We start from the raw sequence: 18,123 nt of genomic DNA, 5'->3' as shown, positions 1-18,123 counted from the left end.
CCTCTAATAAGAAAAAACCCAAATTCTTGTTTGACACCATTAATTCTATGGTTTCGCTTTCTGTGTCTCCAACTGCGGTGCTCTCTCTGTCAAACAGTAATGTTTTACTTAATTTCTTTGTAGAGAAAATTCAGAATATCAGAGCTAGCATTTCACCACCTCCTGCATATATCAAGGCTTGTACTTTGGCTCTTTTCCATCCGTGTTTCTCTTTCAAACTAGTGTCATTAGATGATGTTACCACTCTCCTAGACAAGTTGAAGCCCTCTAATGGCCACAGTGATGTTCTCCCGACTATACTGTTTAAGCAGGTTTTTGATAGTATTGGCCCCTGTGTTGTAGAAATGATCAATACTTCTCTTCTAACTGGTGTGGTTCCTGACTTCTTTAAACATGCTATTGTTGAACCTGTTCTTAAAAAGCCCAGTTTAGACCCATTGCAACCTATTAATTATAGGCCTATATCTAAACTCCCTTTCATGGCTAAGATTTTAGAGAAAGTGGTAGCAGAGCAGCTTACTACTTTCTTAGAGATAAATGATATTTTTGACAAATATCAGTCAGGTTTTCGTAAAAAGCGTTCTACGGAAACTGCACTAGTTAAAGTTTCAAGCGATATTTTGATGTCAGCAGATTCTGGGAAGCATACAGTGTTAGTTTTATTGGACCTTACATCTGCCTTTGACACTATTGACCACAATATCCTGATTAATAAACTTCAGGATCTATTAGGGATATCTGGATCAGCGTTAAAATGGTTTACATCTTACCTTTCCGGTAGAAGTTTTAGTGTTTTTATAAACCAGATCATGTCAGATACTGCAGGCTTATCGAGTGGTGTTCCTCAGGGTTCTGTCCTGGGACCGATTCTGTTCCTTCTGTATATACTCCCTCTAGGACAGATAATTAGCCAGTTTAAAGATGTCTCTTATCACTTGTATGCAGATGACATTCAGTTATACTGTTCTTTTAAGCCTACTGAGTTATTTAAACTGTCATCTTTAATCAACTGTCTGAGTGGGATCAAGCAGTGGCTAAATGATAACTTTTTAATGTTGAACTCGGCTAAAACTGAAACTTTAATCATTGCCCCTGAGCAGAGCATCCCTCTGATAAAACAACATCTCGGTGACCTAGGCTCGTCTGTTCAGCCGAGTCTCAGGAGCTTAGGTGTTGTTTTTGATGCGGCCATGTCGTTGGAGAAACACTCGAAGCAACTCATTAGAAATTGTTTCTTTCAATTAAGAAACATTTCTAAGATAAGACCTTTAGTGTCAAAGGCAGAACTGGAGATGATAATTCATGCTTTTATTTCGTCTCGATTAGACTATTGTAATAGTCTCTTTATTTGCCTTAATAAGAAGGATCTTGGCCGTCTCCAGACTGTACAGAACTCCGCCGCTAGGCTTTTAACGCACACAAGTAAAAGGGCACATATCACTCCTGTCTTAGCTTCACTCCATTGGCTACCAGTGAAATTTAGAATACACTTTAAAATATTGGTTCTAACTTTTAGAGCCCTGCAAGGACAGGCGCCCGCATACATCTCTGACCTGATACAGCTGCATACATCCTCGTGTAGTTTGAGATCAACAGGTCAGAGACTTTTAGTTGCCCCCCGTACTCATTTTAAAACAAGAGGGGACCGTTCGTTTCAAGCTGTGGCACCCAGGTTGTGGAACGCCTTGCCTCCTTCCACACGCTGTTTGGACTGTGTGGAAAATTTTAAAAACCAGTTAAAAACCCTTCTTTTTAAAGAGGCTTTTAACTAGACTGTAGGGTTGCTAGGCCGGTCTAATGTGTACTTCTGTCCTTTTGATTAGGCACTGTACTGTAATGTTTTTCATAAATGTTGCGTATTCTTCCTTTTGTTGTGAAGCACTTTGTGATTTTTATCTGTGAAATGTGCTATAGAAATAAATTTTACTTACTTACTTACTTACTATAGCGCATGTTTACATCGGAACAGTTGAGCAGCGCAGAGAAATGCAAACATTTTCATATAACTGTCCCTTGCCGTGTTTTCTTTACCAACTAAGAACATCGGAAACAGGTAAGGTATATTTGCTTTTATCGCTTTCTCTTCCTGACGGCCGTTCAGCTAATAGTCAGCCTAGCGATCGTGAAAGTGGATTCCAGTCTGTAACCTTTTTTCCTTTTTAAGTGATATTGTTTGGCATTCATCACCATGCCATGTTGTTCGATCGGAGGAGAAAATCGGTCATGCTTCCCTGCAATTTAACTGTTGTGTTTAATTATGATGGCAGATTGAAGCAAGATTTTTTCTTTAATCTAGTTTCCGTTAGGACTTGTTTTTACATAACAACATTGAGCTGGTCAGTGCTCTAAATACTGTGATTTGGCCAGGGCATTCCCGGTTGCGCAGTGTGCAACAATCTCTGTTAAAAGCATATACAGTGTGTACGTCTTGTCTTGTTTGCGTTATTTTGGGTGTTCAGTTTAGTTTACTCTATTTCCGTTTTGTTATGAAGTCAGTGATAAGTTAAATGAAGCTAAAATAAACTCCCAGGGAAAATCTGGACATGTTCATGTGTATATGACCTCAACAGTGAGACACAAACAATCCAGATCACGTGGAACCGACAGACGACAGATTTCAATGGCAGAATTCCGCATCTTCATCACGGAAGTATAGATATGCTGAATGAACTTAGCGTGCCTGGAAACGACTTTCAATCTCAAAATAAAACAAAACTGAAAGGAGTGGGCGGTGCGCCGTTGATTGGCATTACACACAAACAACCACAAGGACAAACACACTCTCATAAACAAGCCACTCTGTCTAATGCACTTCCAAAATTGTATCGCAGCGTGAGACCTCTTGGCACGGCGAGAGTGATTCGACAGCATACAGAGCTCTCTGCTCTCGTGGTGCTTCGATGTCAAACGCCAATGGGTCTGTTCAGCGCTGAATTTCGATCACACCTCTCGTTTTAGATGACATACAAGATCATGATCCTCCCGATTCTGTCGAACAGTGGAAGAGGACGCCTTCAAGATTGATAAATGGTCCTTAGTAAAATTCAGCAATGTATCGAGGCAGGAATGAAAACCTCAGTCTCTTTCCCGATGGCAGCAGCTGGTATTCGCAAAAAAGGGGATGTTTGGAATCGTTACTGATATTCGTTGCTTTCTCATCACTGCCTGTTCACATAAGTCTGCATGGTCTCATATTGTTTTATTCCAACGATTCATGGCTGTTTTGTGGACACAAGTCAGTCTGTTCTTTCGTTGAAGAGACAAGTTTCCAAACCAGATTTAAATTAGATAATTTCTTGTCGTAATTACTTGATGGAATAAGTTTCATCAATGTGCAAATGCCCTCTGAATTTTGATAGAATGAAAGCGTTAAGTTAAACTCTGAAGGCTCGGCAAACTGAAGTGACCATCAACGTATTTTTCATGCACATACTGGTGGTGGTGTTTTGTTTTCTCATTTATTACTCTTTGATCATGTTCTATTACTCGGTAGTTTTCTTATTTGGGTATCGCGGATCCATCTGTATGCTGTGGCCTTCATTTATTGTTGTTGTGGCCTATCGAGGCCTTTGTTATATTTGTCTGGCCCTTTGAGGCCTTCGTTCTCATATCGTTGCTTATATGCATACTCCTTTCTAGTCTACAATTTATGATAATCATAATTTAAAAACCACCTTCATGCGTAGACTGCTGGCAGGCATTCAATTTTACAACAGGTATTTTAACCCCAATTATCAAAGTCTCTTCACTGTACCTTCCGTGCACCCGTTACTCAAAGGTTTAACCAAATCCTCCACCAATCGTCCAGATAAACGTAAGCCCATCACCCTATCTATTTTACATAGATTAATTACGTCCCTATGTTATGGTTTTTTTCCCTCGTACCTCAATACCCTGTTAGAGGCTACGTTTCTTACAGCTATGCGCCCAGCGGAATTCACTTCTGATTTAAAAAAAAATTATCCCTCACAAGGTCTTTTTCTGACATTCAGTTTTCCTTCAATATTTTCTCACTCTTACTCAAACACAAAAAAAACGACACACAAAGATCTGGTCTCACGATAACTCTGTCTAAAATCAACAACAGCTTCAGTCTGTTCAATTCAATTATGCAATATCTTAAAGTCCTTCCCATAACAATTTTTACTTAATGGCGCACCTGCCACTAAAGCTTGGTTCAGATCACATTTAACCACAGTTTCAGAAACATACAATCTATCGCCCCTCCTATATACCGGACATTCCTTTAGGATTGGAGCAGCTATGACAGTCACTGAACGCTGAATTTCAACAGCAACAATAAAACTGCTGGGCAAATGGCCGTCGTCTGCATTGGAGTCCTACATAAGACCGTACTCCAAAACCATCATGGAAGTTGGCAAGCTCTTTCAAGTCAAGATTCAAGTATTTCATGCATTTACTGGTGGTGGTGTCTGGCTTCCCAAAGCACTCGTCTCTGTTGTGGCGTATCGAGGCTCGTCTCCATCACATTTACATTTAGTCATTTGGCAGACGCTTTTCATCCAAAGCGACTTACAAAGAGTTCGGGGAGCAATAAGCGATATATCATACAAAGAGCAATAGTACATTAGGTTAGTTATAAAGTTATATATGCTAATATAAAGTTACTAGTTTCAACAAAAGCTAGACCACTACTTGTTGAGAGAAGAGGGTTAGTCTCCATGTTGTGGCCTATCGGGGCCTCGTCTCTATGTTGTCCAGAGGCAAGTCCTTGGCCATCTTAAGGGTTGGCTGTGCCCCTGCCTTCATCTTCAGGCAGGAAGTGCAGGAATTCTTGACCCTCTGTTTGCGAGCTACGGACAGGGCCCACACCTAAGAACTTTATATCTACCATATTCGAACCTTGTCGCCGATAATAAATGTTCATTGCCAAACATTTTGCCTCTTGAGTCTTTCTGGTAGAACTAAGTTTTCACAAGCTACAGAACTGTAAAAGCCAGACTTTAATGAGACAAAAGTGGACACAGTCAATAAGACGTGAAGCATCAGCAGGAAGAAGGGGTCAATTTTGGGATCCTGACACACCAAACGATACGTGTGCAGTAAACATTTTGTCACTGTAAGTAAAATATCTAAATGTCAGTTTAATGTAATATATTTCTGTAAGCTAAGCTCTAAGCTGTGGCATTCTGACAGTGTTCAACTTATATAAAAAATATATAAATCAGACAGCTATGTAGTAATGTTATGTTTGTGAGTGCTAATATGAGCTAATATCGCTAACAGCTTCGGTTCAAACAGTCTCACCATTGTTTTAGCTAAAAAATTACAAGATGACACGTTGTGCTTCACTTTTGGGTCCTTAAATGCTTGTTTTTCATCTTATTGAAGCGTAGTTCTGGGTTCTTTAACTTGTTCACTGTACACCTTGTCACATAGCAGTTTTTATAACAGTTTTTTGTTTTAAGTTAGAAATGACAAGGAGGCAGCTTCCCCTGTGTGAATAGCGCTCTGTCTCTATTGCTGTGGCATGTTTCATCAGTCAAATGTGTCCCTCTGACTGGATGTTATTTTGTTTTAATGCTGCTCAGAGAGACACACTAAAGGTACGTCTTCAGATTAAAAGTGGGAGAGGGATCTTGAAGAAGTTGTAGCGGTTTTCGCTGTATGTTAAAATAATGATGAGCTTAGATCACCAAATAAAATTCTCCACCAGATCTATCAAGTTATTTAAAACATCAGTACCAGCCAAGGAATTAGTTTAGCTCAAAGTAAAATACGTATAACAACCAAATATACATATTTAACAGTATCTGATTAGTACTTGTGAAGATTTCAAAAAACCCTCAGTTATTTGTGGGTTAAGTTTATATATATTTTTTTACATGTTTATGTGGTTAATTTATTGGAAATGTTTTCTGTTCTTTTTCAATCGGACACGATGCGTGATGATGAGATGTGTCTTGCAGCATCGGAGGGCGACCTGCTGGCATCCGACCCTTAAGATTCCTTGGAGCCCCCTCCTTCGGGAGGTCTTGCTCAGGAAGAGGCAGAGATCGACCATGCTCTCTCGGGCCATCGCAAGCATTGGGCTGCAGTGCTAAACCTAACCCTAACTCGACTGTGGCTCACTTCCGAACGCGCACAGTCAGTGCTGAACTGCCTGACGGGGCCCCTCCTGCGCTGGCATATCAACTGCCTAGAGTTGCTAGCTGTTCTGCTTGCACTGAGGAGGCTACGGCCTCTCGTGCAGGGCCAGCATGTGCTGGTCCGCTCGGACAGCATGACTGCTGTAGCATATATCAACCGCCAGGGTGGCATTCGCTCACGGCAGTTAATGCAACTTGTGGAGTCAGCAGGTGACAAAGTCCCTGCGTGCCACATACATACCGGGCGACCTGTACCAGACAGCCGACGCGCTCTCGTCAGTCGATGCCCCGTGGAGACCGGCAACTCCACCCCCATGCAGTCCAGCTCATTTGGGTGCAGTTCGGGCCCCTGACAAAGGACCTTCTCTTGCAGGGGAAGGGCACGTTTTGGCCTCCGAGATCAGACCTCTGGAACCTCCATGTCTGGCTCCTGGATGGGACGAGGAGATCCTGAGTGGTCTACCCCCCGCGGTGGTGGAGACTATCAGTCAGGCAAGGGCCCCTTCCACAAGGCGGCTGTACGCCTTTGAGTGGCGCCTCTTCTCGTTCGAGAGTAATCTCTCCCCTTCCACACTGAAAGTGTATGTAGCCGCTATTGCCGCTAATCACAAACCAGTTGCTGGTTAGCCTCAGGTTCCTCTGGGGCGCAAGGAGGCTAAATCCACCTCATCCGTGCTCCGTAACCTCTTGGGAACTCGATGTGGTCCTGGCGGGGGGCTTCAGAGGCCCCCCTTCGAGCCCCTCGGAGAGGCCGCTCTTCCTCATCTTAAGATGAAGACGGCTCTCCTGATGGCGCTCTTATCCATCAAGATGGTAGGGGACCTGCAAGCATTTTCTGTGTCCACTGATTGCCTAAATTTGTGACTCTCACATGATCCTGAGACCCCGGCCTGGCTATGTGCCTAAAATTTCCTTTACCACTCCCTTTCAGGACCAGGTGGTGAACTTGCAGTCGCTCCCCACTGGGAAGGAAGACCCAACTCCAACTTTGTTGTGTCCAGTACGCGCACTGTGCCTCTAAGCGGACCGCACGCAGAGAGAGCTTCAGGAGCTCTGATCAGCTCTTTGTCTGTTTCGGAGGTCAGCAAAAGGGGAGGGCGCACTGGATCGCGGAAGCCGATCGTTACGGCGTACCGATCTCAGCATCGATCTCAGCAAAGCTCTGGGAAAGCTCCCAAACATGATCTATATATCATCTTGGATAAATGAGTTACTGCAAATCTAGTAATTACAGAAGTTATACACATTCATTCCAACTACTTTAGGTTAATGTTAAGACATTTTAACAAGAACATCAATACATGGTAAGGTTCTAATGTACTGTGGATATATGACTGTATTCTGTCCCCCCAGTGAATAAATGGAGCAGTCTCTTTACATTCCATTGGGTCGTAAAATAGTATTACCTTGATGGTTTGGTGTGGGTCGATATGGTTACCAGGGGTCTGGTTCTGCGGTGTTAGTTGCAGAGTGGGGGTAGATCACCCGGTCCCTAGCTTGCTGGCTGAGTGGGGGTGACGTTGTTTTAATTTAGAAATCAAACTAGTTGGTGCATGTCTGACCTGCCTCAGACACTACAAAGTCTATGATGGCTCATGAGTTCATTTGTGTTTTCTTTTTGTGTGTGTGTTTAGAGCCCTACACCGTTGGATTTAGTCAGTCAAGTCTGATTCATCTCATTGGCCCGTCAGATTGTACCCTGCTTGGATTCGTACACGGAGGTAAGACACTCTTCGTTGCTGACTGCTTTTAATGTGTGAATATATTACGCACACATCTGTAGATTGAAACACATTTGATCAAAATGTAAAGCTGATCTTTACCAACAATTGTTGTGTTCTCGCCATGTTTGTTTAGACATGATTGTGATGTAAAACACACCAACTCAGCACTGACACAGCAATATATTAACCACAACTATTACTGTAAATATCAACATTTAAAAGTTGTTTAAAATGTAAGAGAATGTCAGAGTTCACAGCTCGGCTATACAGTTGAGATTACAGTAGCAGAGAATGCTTTCTATTGTTTAGTATAAATTGGCAAGAGGAATGCTTGACCACGAGTGCACCATCAGTCTTCAGAGAGAGAATGCTAAACACAATGCTGTTGTTATCATCTGTTGGCATAGTAAAGAATGTTATGAAAGGAAGAAAGTAGGAAAGAGAATTGTTCTCGGGTTGTTTGTCCACCATTTTGTATTTTGCAGCATTACTTGTCTGTTTGTCAACCATCTTATTTTGTAGATTTTGTGCATTTAAGTCACAGCCCTGATCAGGGAGTTGGACATTTTCAGAGCTGTGTCATTTACAAAATCCCTCCAGTGCACTGAAACATTCGCTCCCAAACATTGCTTGTACTTTTGTGGCGAGAACTTGTCTGCCATAATCTTCCATTTTGGATCGACCATCTGGCTCAGCCAGGTACTGAGGGGCTAAACCATTCAGATCCTTATATGTAATGAACAGATTTAAATGATGCGTAACAGGCAACAACAGAACCGGGCCTCCGGGGGGAGCTGGCGTGGCCAGCAGAGCAAGGCATTACAATCATTTACGGTGCGCTCTAAATGGGGATATAGGGCACTTCAGAGTGAAAACCATTATAGCCGCCATATTGAAGGGTAGTTCCAAACCGAAGTGCTCATAACTGGCCACATCAAAGGGCTAGGACGAAGGGTACAACAGCTAAAAATAGAACAGAGACTTGATGTGACTTGGACTCCACCTCAGAGACTTAAGATTTGACTTGGTCTCCACTTTAAAGACTTGAGACTTGACTTAGACTCGACCTCAAAGTGTTGAGACTTGACTTGGACTTGGACCTCTGAGACTTGTGAACATGCCTAGACGCCCATGGGAAGTCACTGACAAGGGACAATCCGCTGCACCATGTCGTAGTATCCAGCATTATAGACAGTCTTTGTCATCAGATGCGAAGGCACTGACGAACAAAAGGTGAATGAATGCAGCACACCGTCGCACCTTTATACCCGGATAGTCCGGCATGCAAATTTAATTTGCCAATTTCATTGGCCTTTTCAAAACTAGTCAGAAGACGACAAACCCCATCTGTTGGTTCGACACCACATCGAGTGACCGACAGAAAGGGAACTGTATATATTCTTAGTTTATTTGTCACAACATAGGGGACACGTGCAGTTTATTTGTCAACTACCCACATGTTGTATATATGATAAAGATTGAGTGCTCTTGAGTGGTGGAAAAATGTGAGGGCAGAAATGTCGAGCCCCCTTGTGAGCGATGAAGGCTGTAGTGTTTTGTTCTTTAACCTCCTCTGTTCCTTTAAGACAAAATGAGAAGGCTGTTCACTGACCTGAATGAGTTACATAAACACAAAAACAGCAGACACAGACTCTTGATATCACTGTCTTCAATACCGTCAAGTTTAATTATGGATTTTAAGACAGTGAAAGTGATTGGCCAGCAGTGTCTCTGATTTGCAGAGCCTTTGCTCTTATCATTTGCTGCCTTGATTTCTCCTTGGATGATACAAAATAATACAACAATTCCAGAAACATCCATCGAGGGAGACAGCGGGTTATATTAAGAGACTTCATGAGTGCACAAAGAATACTACAGGAGGAAGAATGATGAGCTGTTCGTGTAGCTCGAAGGGGTAGGGCGTTGTGTTAGCAGCACAAAGGCCACGGGTTCAATCCTGAAAAATCTACAGACTAATTTCACTTGAAGTTTCTTTGGATAAGAGCATCTGCCAAATTATATTGATTTGAAATCATCAATTCCATCTCATTTTCATCTGTTGAGTCTTTCACGGAGTGAGATTTCTGTCACATTATGATGAGTCATATGCACATGTGAAATGGACATCCTGCAGTCCAGTGACATTGTAATAACAAACCTGATGTCCAGCTGTTGTTCGTGAACCTGACTGAACCAGAAGGCTTCTTTTCTGAATCAATCCAGCCAATCATTCTTGATGAGAAAGTCCCAGGCTGATGTGGACAAAAGGAAAGTTAGTTTTTGGCGGTTTTGGCTACTTTATACATTCAATTCAATTCATATATATCACTTTTCACAATGTGCATTGTTCCAAAGCAGCTTTACAGGGGAAAATAGAAACCGTAAAACACAAAAAGGTAAAACACACTACATGGTGTTTTATATAATAAATTAAATAATTCTAGTAAATAATTCCTAATGTCAGCTGTCTCCCCGTGGTTTATTTAGCATATTTTGCAATTAAGTAAATGCTTTGCTGAAAAGATGTGTATTCAATCTAGATTTAAATTGGGCGAATGTGTCTGATCCTGGAATAGTGTCAGGAAGGCTATTCCAGAGTTTAGGTGCTACGTATGAGAAAGCTCGAACCCCTTTGGTGGATTTAGTTATTCTAGGTATTATCAAAAGTCCTGCGTTTTGAGATCTTAGAGAGCATGATGGGTTGTAGTGTGATAGAAGCTCTGTTAGGTAGGTAGGGGCTAAACCCTTTAAGGCTTTATAAGTGATTAAAAGAACTTTAAAGTCAATACGATACTTAATGTGTAGCCAGTGAAGGGTTGATAACATTGGGGTTATGTGATGGTATTTTCTGGACCTGGTTAGAACTCTGGCAGCTGCGTTCTGAACTAACTGTAGTTTGTTTATTGATGATGCAGGACAAACACTAAGTAGCACATTACAGTAGTCAAGTCTTGAGGTCATAAATGCATGAATAAGCTTCTCCGCGTCAGCAACACACAGAATATTTCGTAACTTGGCAACATTTCTTAGGTGGAAAAAGGCTGTTTTTGTGACATTTGAGATGTGATTTTGAAATGACAGGCTGCTGTCTAATATAACGCCTAGATCTTTTACAGTATTTGTTGGAGTAACAGTACATCCTTCAACTTGCAGTTTATAATCAGAAATGTTTGGTTTGCGTGTCTTTGGTCCGATAAGTAATATTTCTGTTTTATTAGAATTTAAAAGAAGGAAATTACAGGTCATCCAATGTTGTATATCTTCAATGCACTCTGCCAATTTGGATAGCTGGGAGGAATCATCTGGTCTTGATGAGATATACAGTGTAGCTGGGTATAATCTGCATAGCTGTGGAAGCTAATTCCATGTTTTTGAATAATGTTTCCAAGGGGCAGCATGTATATGGAGAATAGCAAGGTTCCTAGAACCGATCCCTGAGTTAATCCATAGTTTCTTGCGTTAGATTTCCCATTGAAATGCACAAATTGATGTCTGTCTGACAAGTAAGATCTGAACCATTGTAGTGCCTGTCCCTCAATACCGGTATAATTGTGCAAGTGATCTAGAAATATGTTATGGTCTACAGTATCGTATGCAGCACTAAGGTCAATTGAATTGAATTAAATATCTTTATTGTCATTGTACAAGCACAACGAAATTGAAAAGAAGCAAACCCTTAAGGTGGAAAAAATAATAATAGTAATAATTCACAATTACATTCAGATTTCTACAAGTTCTCCTCTTATTGCACAATAAGTGTAATGAAGATAATTACTAAATATTTAGATCTTTATTGTGTTCAGTGCAGTTATGGCTCAGGGGTAGAACATTTTTTTAGTCTATTTGTCCGAGTTTTCATTAGTCTATAACGTCAAAGTGAGTGTCTGGGGTGAAATGGATCTCTGAGAATATTATTGGATCTCAAGCAAGACTAGGAGTGAGATGTTACCTTTATCTGATGCTATAAGCAGGTCGTTTGTAATTTTAACAAGTGTTGTGTTGTATTACTCCAAGATTGTAGTAGTTCTGTAAACGCCACTGCAAGTGCATCGCTAGCGCTATCTACATGGACATGGAACATGGAAATTAAAATCTCTGACAATTATTACTTTATCAACGTTAACCAATAGGTCCTATAAGAAGTCCGCAAACTCTTTCAGAAAATCAGTGTAGGGACCAGGGGGTCTATACACAGTAGCCAATGTAAAAGAAAGCAATGGTTTTTTACTTTTGTAGAACTCAAGCACTTCAAATGATTTAAATGTATGCTCTGTTCTCTGAGTTACAGTTCGACCAACCGGACGTGGCTCATGCATATAACAGTAACTTGGTGGGGTACACTCATTTAGACCGAAATATTCATTTGGTTTAAGCCAGGTTTCGGTAAGACAAAGTATATCAAAACAGTCGTCCATGATAATTTCATTTACATTAACTGCCTTTGAATTTAGTGATCTAATATTAAGTAGGGTTAGGGTTAGGTAGGCCGAACTTTGATTATGGTTGTTTATTACATTGTCTTCAGGTTTAATAATTCTATGAATTATTCATAATTATATGAATAATTATTCGGGGGACAGATACAGTCTCTATGTATTTGGAAGCAGAAACATTAATAACAGTGAGTGGTAGGAACACAGACTATGGTTAAAGTTTTGACTTACCGGTGGGAGACGTAGTCAACTGGTGTGTAGTGCCTTTGAGATGTTGTCAAGGCTGTCGGGGCGGAAGAACCAAGGTCGCTCCCAGAACAGATCAAAATTATTAACAAAGAGCAGCTTCTGTTCAATACACCATGACATCAACCATTGATTAAGCGAAAATAGTCTACTGAACTTTTCATTCCCTCGTCGGTAGGTAGGAAGCGGCCCTGATACAATGATCCTTGCAGAGTGCGATGCGTACAGTCTCGATCAGACTTCTGAAATCCCTCTTCAAGATCTCAGACTGTCGAATCCTGACGTCGTTCCCCCCTGCGTGCAGCACGACAGCTCCGACGTTAGCATTGTCCTTCAGGATCGCAGGTACCTGTGCAGAGACATCAAGAACACGAGCGCCAGGAAAACGTCTCAGTTACGTTTGTAACCTCCGTTCCCTGATGGAGGGAACGAGACGTTGTGTCGACAGAATGGGGTTTGACTTGAGAACCTATGATCTCTGACTGACTTGAACAGGCCAATGAAAATCGGCGAATGAAATTTGCATGCCGGTCCCCGCCCCGGATATCCGGGTATAAAAGGGAGCCGGCGTGCTGCATTCATTCACCTTTTGTGCTGAGGAGCCTGAGGATCGTGCCCCGACTGCTGCAGCGGGCGGCCAGCGTTGTGGCATGAAGGACTTACGTAACCGAGACGTTGCCTTTCTGTCGGTCTCTCGACGTTGTGTCGACAGAATGGGGTTCCTCGGAAAACGCCACAACGCTGTGCTGCGTCACAATCTCCCGCGAAGCGACGCTGACTGGCCTGGGCGTGTCAGACGTGAGCGCTAGCGTGAATTGTAACCTTCCAGTGGAAGGGAAGGAGTCCAGAGCTTTCTTAAAAAGATGGGAGCCCCTTCCACCAGCCGTCACGGACGGAGGCCTAGTTCTCTTAACAGCGAGAAGCCGCCCAGCACCGAAAGGGCCACTGGGAAGCGCTATTCCCCCCTGAGGGAACGTGCTACGGAGACCACTTCCCACCGCAGGGAGGAGCTTAGTGGAGATCCACACACGGTCTCGCCGGATAGGGGAGAGCACGTGGGAGACATGCGGAAACGAGAGGGTGTCGCGAGCAGGTGAAAGTACACCTGGGAGAGGTCATGGGCCATCGTGTGAGAGCCATTCATGAGAAGACATCAGACGGAACCGCCCTGTGGGGGGGTTACTACGTGTGGAGCACTAGGCCTTGTTAGAGCCACTGCTAGAGCTCAAAAACAGGCCAAGGGAGGCAGGGCTGCTCCGCCCGGCCCCGAGGAGTGCTTAGTGATGGATGGAATGCCTACTCTTCGTCCAAGTGGGGGGAAGAGGAGAGGCTAGATAGCGCCATGTCCCACCTGGGGAGGGGCGCTATCGCAGGCGTACGCCCACCGGCTGCCGGTCTTTCCTGGCGGTGTCCTGTAAGACTCTGGCTGATACCGGTTCCACGCGGAAGGCTGTAGAACCTCGCAAAGGCACTGGGCGTAGCCCAACCCGCAGCTCTACATACGTCTGCCAGAGAGGCGCCCTGAGACAGTGCCCACGAGGAGGCCACACCCCTGGTGGAGTGCGCCCTCACTGCAAGCGGGCACGGGAGGTCTTGTGATCGGTAAGCCATAGTGACGGCATCCACGATCCAGTGCGCCAACCTCTGTTTGGAGGCAGCCCTCCCCTTGTGCTGACCTCCAAAACAGACGAAGAGCTGCTCAGAGCTCCTGAAGCTCTGCGTGCCATCCAAGAAGAGGCGCAGCGTGCGTACTGGACACAACACGGAAGGGGTTGGGTCTACCTCCCCAGAAGGGAGCGCCTGCAGGTTCACCACCTAGTCCCGAAAGGGAGTGGTGGGAACTTTGGGCACGTAGCCAGGCCGGGGTGAGATTGACCGGGCCCGAACTCTAGGCAATCCGTGGCCACGGAGAATGCTTGCAGGTCCCCTACCCTCTTGATGGAAGCGAGCGCTACTAGGAGAGCCGTCTTCATCGAGAGATGAGAAAGAGCAGCGTCTCCGAGGGGCTTAAAGGGGGGCCTCTGGAGGCCCGCCAGGACCACATTGAGGTCCCAAGAGGGTATGGAGCGCGGTCGAGGTGGATTCAACCTTCTCGCGCCCCTCAGAAACCTAATGATCAGGTCGTGCTGTCCCAGAGACTTCCCACTAACTGGTTTGTGATGAGCGGCAATACCGGCTACATACACTTTCAGCGTGGAAGGGGGGAGATTGTTCTCGAGTCTCGACTGCAGGAAGGACAGCACGATCGAGCATTCCCGTGGGTCTTTTCTGCGAGAAGAACACCAGGACGAGAAGAGGCGCCACTTAAATGCGTATAGCCGCCTCTTGGCCGGGGCCCTAGACTGAACAATGGTCTCAACCACTGCCGGGGGTAGACCACTCAGGATCTCCTCGTCCCGTCCAGGAGCCAGACATGGAGGTTCCAGAGGTCTGGTCTCGGATGCCATAACGCGCCCTTCCCCTGCGAAAGAAGGTCCTTCGTCAGGGGAATCGGCCAGGGGGGAGTTTTTGTCAGAAGCATCAGCTCCGAGAACCAAGTCCGGTTGGGCCAGTAAGGCGCAACTAGTAGCACTTGATGCTCCTCTTCCCTGACCTTGCACAAGACGTGTGCAATGAGGCTCACTGGGGGGAAGGCGTACTTCCGCTTGTCCCGCGGCCAGCTGTGCACCAAGGCATCCGTGCCGAGGGGGGCCTCGGTCAGGGAGTGCCAAAGCGGGCAATGGGTGGTGTCCAGGGAGGCGAACAGGTCCACCTGTGCCTGCCCGAACTGCACCCAAATGAGCTGAACTGTGCGGGGGTGGAGCCGCCAATCTCCGCGGGGAATCGACTGACGAGAGAGAGCGTCGGCTGTCTGGTTCAGGTCGCCCGGGATGTGAGTGGCTAACAGGGACTTCGTCACCTGCTGGCTCCACATGTATACCACCCTGTCGGTTGATATACACCACGGCAGTCGTGCTGTCCAACCGGACCACCACGTGCTTGTCCTGCACGAGGGGTCGAAACCTCCTCAGTGCAAGTAGCACCGCAAACAACTCTAGGCGATTGATATGCCAGCGCAGGCCCGTCCACAGACCCGACACTGCACGCCCGTTGCACACAGCACCCCAACCCTGCAGGGAGGCGTCCGCTGTCACCACGATGCGCCTCGATACCTGCCCAAGAGGGACCCCTGTCCGTAAGAAGGTCATTGAAGACCACGGGGTTAGGGTGCGCCGGCAGAAGGGCGTGATAGCAACACGCCTGCTGCCGGTGTGCCACGCACTCCAGGGAACTCTGCTCTGTAGCCAGTGCTGTAGCGGTTTCATGTGCATCAACCCGAGGGGGACCACCCCCGCCGAGGACGCCATGTGTCCCAGGAGCCTCTGAAATAGTTTCAGTGGGACCGCTGGTTGCTGCCTGAAGTTCCTCAGGCAGTTCAGCACAGACTGGGCACGCTCCATAGAAAGGCGTGCAGTCAAAGGAACCGAGGAAGGGGATGCTCTGCACGGGGGAGAGCTTGCTCTTCTCTCGGTTGACCTGCAACCCCAAGCGGTCTAGGTGCCGGAGCACCAGGTCCCTGTGTGTACACAACAGATCTTGCGAGTGCGCCAAGATGAGCCAGTCGTCGAGATAGTTGAGTATGCGCACCCCCTGCTCCCTGAGGGGAGTGAGGGCAGCCTCCACGACCTTCGTAAAGACTCGTGGAGACAGGGACAGACCGAATGGGAGGATGCGATACTGATATGCCTGTCCCTCGAACGCGAAGCCGGTCCTGCGTACCCTGAACAAGCACCTACACAAGCTGCCGTTCAGGATGCTAACGCAGAAGCACATCCTGACGTCCGTCAGGTGTCAGGATTGGTTCATGGCAATCGACCTGAAGGACGCTTACTTCCATGTGTCCAAAAAAGGTGAATGAATGCAGCACGCCGGCTACCTTTTATACCCGGATATCCGTGGCGGGGACCGGCATGCAAATTTCATTCGCCAATTTTCATTGGCCTGTTCAAGTCAGTCAGAGATGATAGGTTCTCAAGTCAAACCCCATTCTGTCGACAAAACGTCGAGAGACCGACAGAAAGGGAACAAAGAGTGTGCACCTTACCTTTAGTGGAAGAAGCGCATACGTTCCAGACGATTGAGTCTCCGATGACCACAGCGCTTTATTCTTTCTCGCAGAGGGCGGCAAAGCGGTTCCTTGTTGGGATCTTAAAGACCGGTGGTGGCAGTTGAGTCATCGCACCGGTCCTGACTTCCACCTTTCCCCGTGGGTGTGCCGGTGCAGGAGTGAAGTTAATTTGGGCTGATTGTGTTCTCGAAGCCTGGGCTCTGTGCAGAAAAACACGCAGAGTAGAAGTGGTAGAAGTATTATAATCGTGATTAAAACTTAGCGCGGATTTGCGAGTGTCAGTCCGGGATGTTTCCAGCGCCGTTTTACGTTCTCGCAGCCGTGTCTGCTCCTCAAGTAAATCCTGGATTTGCTTCTCCACAGTCTCCAATTTCGACTGAAGTGCGAGCCTTTCTTCATCTGCACTCAAAGGTACAAACCTGTCTGAAGCATTAGCATTAGCCATTAGTGATGTAATAATGAGAACAGCGAGATAAGCAGTTAGCCGGCTGGTAATGCTAACAGCCTGCACGCTGATACAAATTATATATCAGTGCGTTCAACAACGACTTTTGTATGTGATATACTTAAGTATTAGTTTCCCCCTCGGCGAATAACATTTTAAAAAACAAATCTTTAAGATACAACAAGAATAGACGATTGTGGCGGGCGTAAAGCAACACAGACACAAGTGAGTACAGTTTGTGCCCCGGAGGGTGATTTATTAACAGTAGGCTGCTGGAAGTGGTGCGGTGTGAGCAGTGGGGAAGTAACTCGCCGGTCCCAGCAGGCGATGTCGATCGTCTCAGGCACTCGTTACTGTAAGAATAAGCAAAGAAGCGAAACATTAGATACTTTTGCATCAGGAGAACAAGCTCCCCTTCCTCTGCTTATATGCTGCCTTTTTAACGAGGCGCAGGTGTCGACGATCGGCAGCTGCTGTGGGTTGAGTGCAGTGTTTCCATGGCGACGCTGATTGGCCATTGGCCCGCTCGCCACACTCCCCCCCCAAGCGTCGACCTGGTACGCCCCCTCAGTTTGCCGGGGATTAGGGGATTTTGGGGGGGTTTGTCTGTGTCCCTGAACTTGCTACCCAACCTGACCACATCCTGGACAGTCCATCGGCATTTCCGTGAGAGGCCCCGACCCGATGGCGTACAGTGAAGTGGAAGTCCTGGAAGGCCAGGAACCACCTGGTGACCCTGGCATTGGTGTCCTTTGCTCTGGCCATCCAGGTCAGTGGAGCATGGTCAGTTACCAGGGTGAAGGACCTCCCCAACAGGTAGTACCTGAGCTCCAGGACTGCCCACTTTATGGGGCCTCCTTTTCCACGGTGGTAAGCGGGTCTCCACGGGGATGAGCTTAAGACTTATATATATCACAGGGTGTTCTTCTCCCTCCTTTACCTGTGACAGGACTGCCCCAGTATCTGTTTGCAAGATGAAGGGACAGCCAAAGTCGGGCGCATGAAGCACTGGGGACGATGCCAGCGCCTGTTTAAGGGTGTGGAATGATGCTTCTGG

At 45.8% G+C, this 18,123-nt stretch overlaps 1 protein-coding gene across 4 annotated transcripts in view; it reads left to right on the top strand.

Annotated features, from left to right (window-relative positions):
• Positions 1-18,123, top strand: part of acot7 (acyl-CoA thioesterase 7) — a 96,846-nt gene that overhangs the window by 42,447 nt on the left and 36,276 nt on the right. For all 4 annotated transcript variants that reach the window (XR_013787296.1, XR_013787297.1, XM_079467459.1 and 1 more), the window contains exon 6: positions 7,745-7,831. Coding sequence is in view for 2 of the 4 variants with exons in the window: in XM_079467459.1 (XP_079323585.1) it covers positions 7,745-7,831 (87 nt within the window). In the remaining 2 variants the exon portion in view is untranslated. The remainder of the gene's footprint in view (positions 1-7,744; positions 7,832-18,123) is intronic.

Source organism: Barbatula barbatula (genome assembly GCF_947034865.1).
Source record: "Barbatula barbatula genome assembly, chromosome: 11".
Taxonomy (NCBI): domain Eukaryota; kingdom Metazoa; phylum Chordata; class Actinopteri; order Cypriniformes; family Nemacheilidae; genus Barbatula; species Barbatula barbatula.
This window is presented reverse-complemented; position numbering and strand designations above follow the sequence as displayed.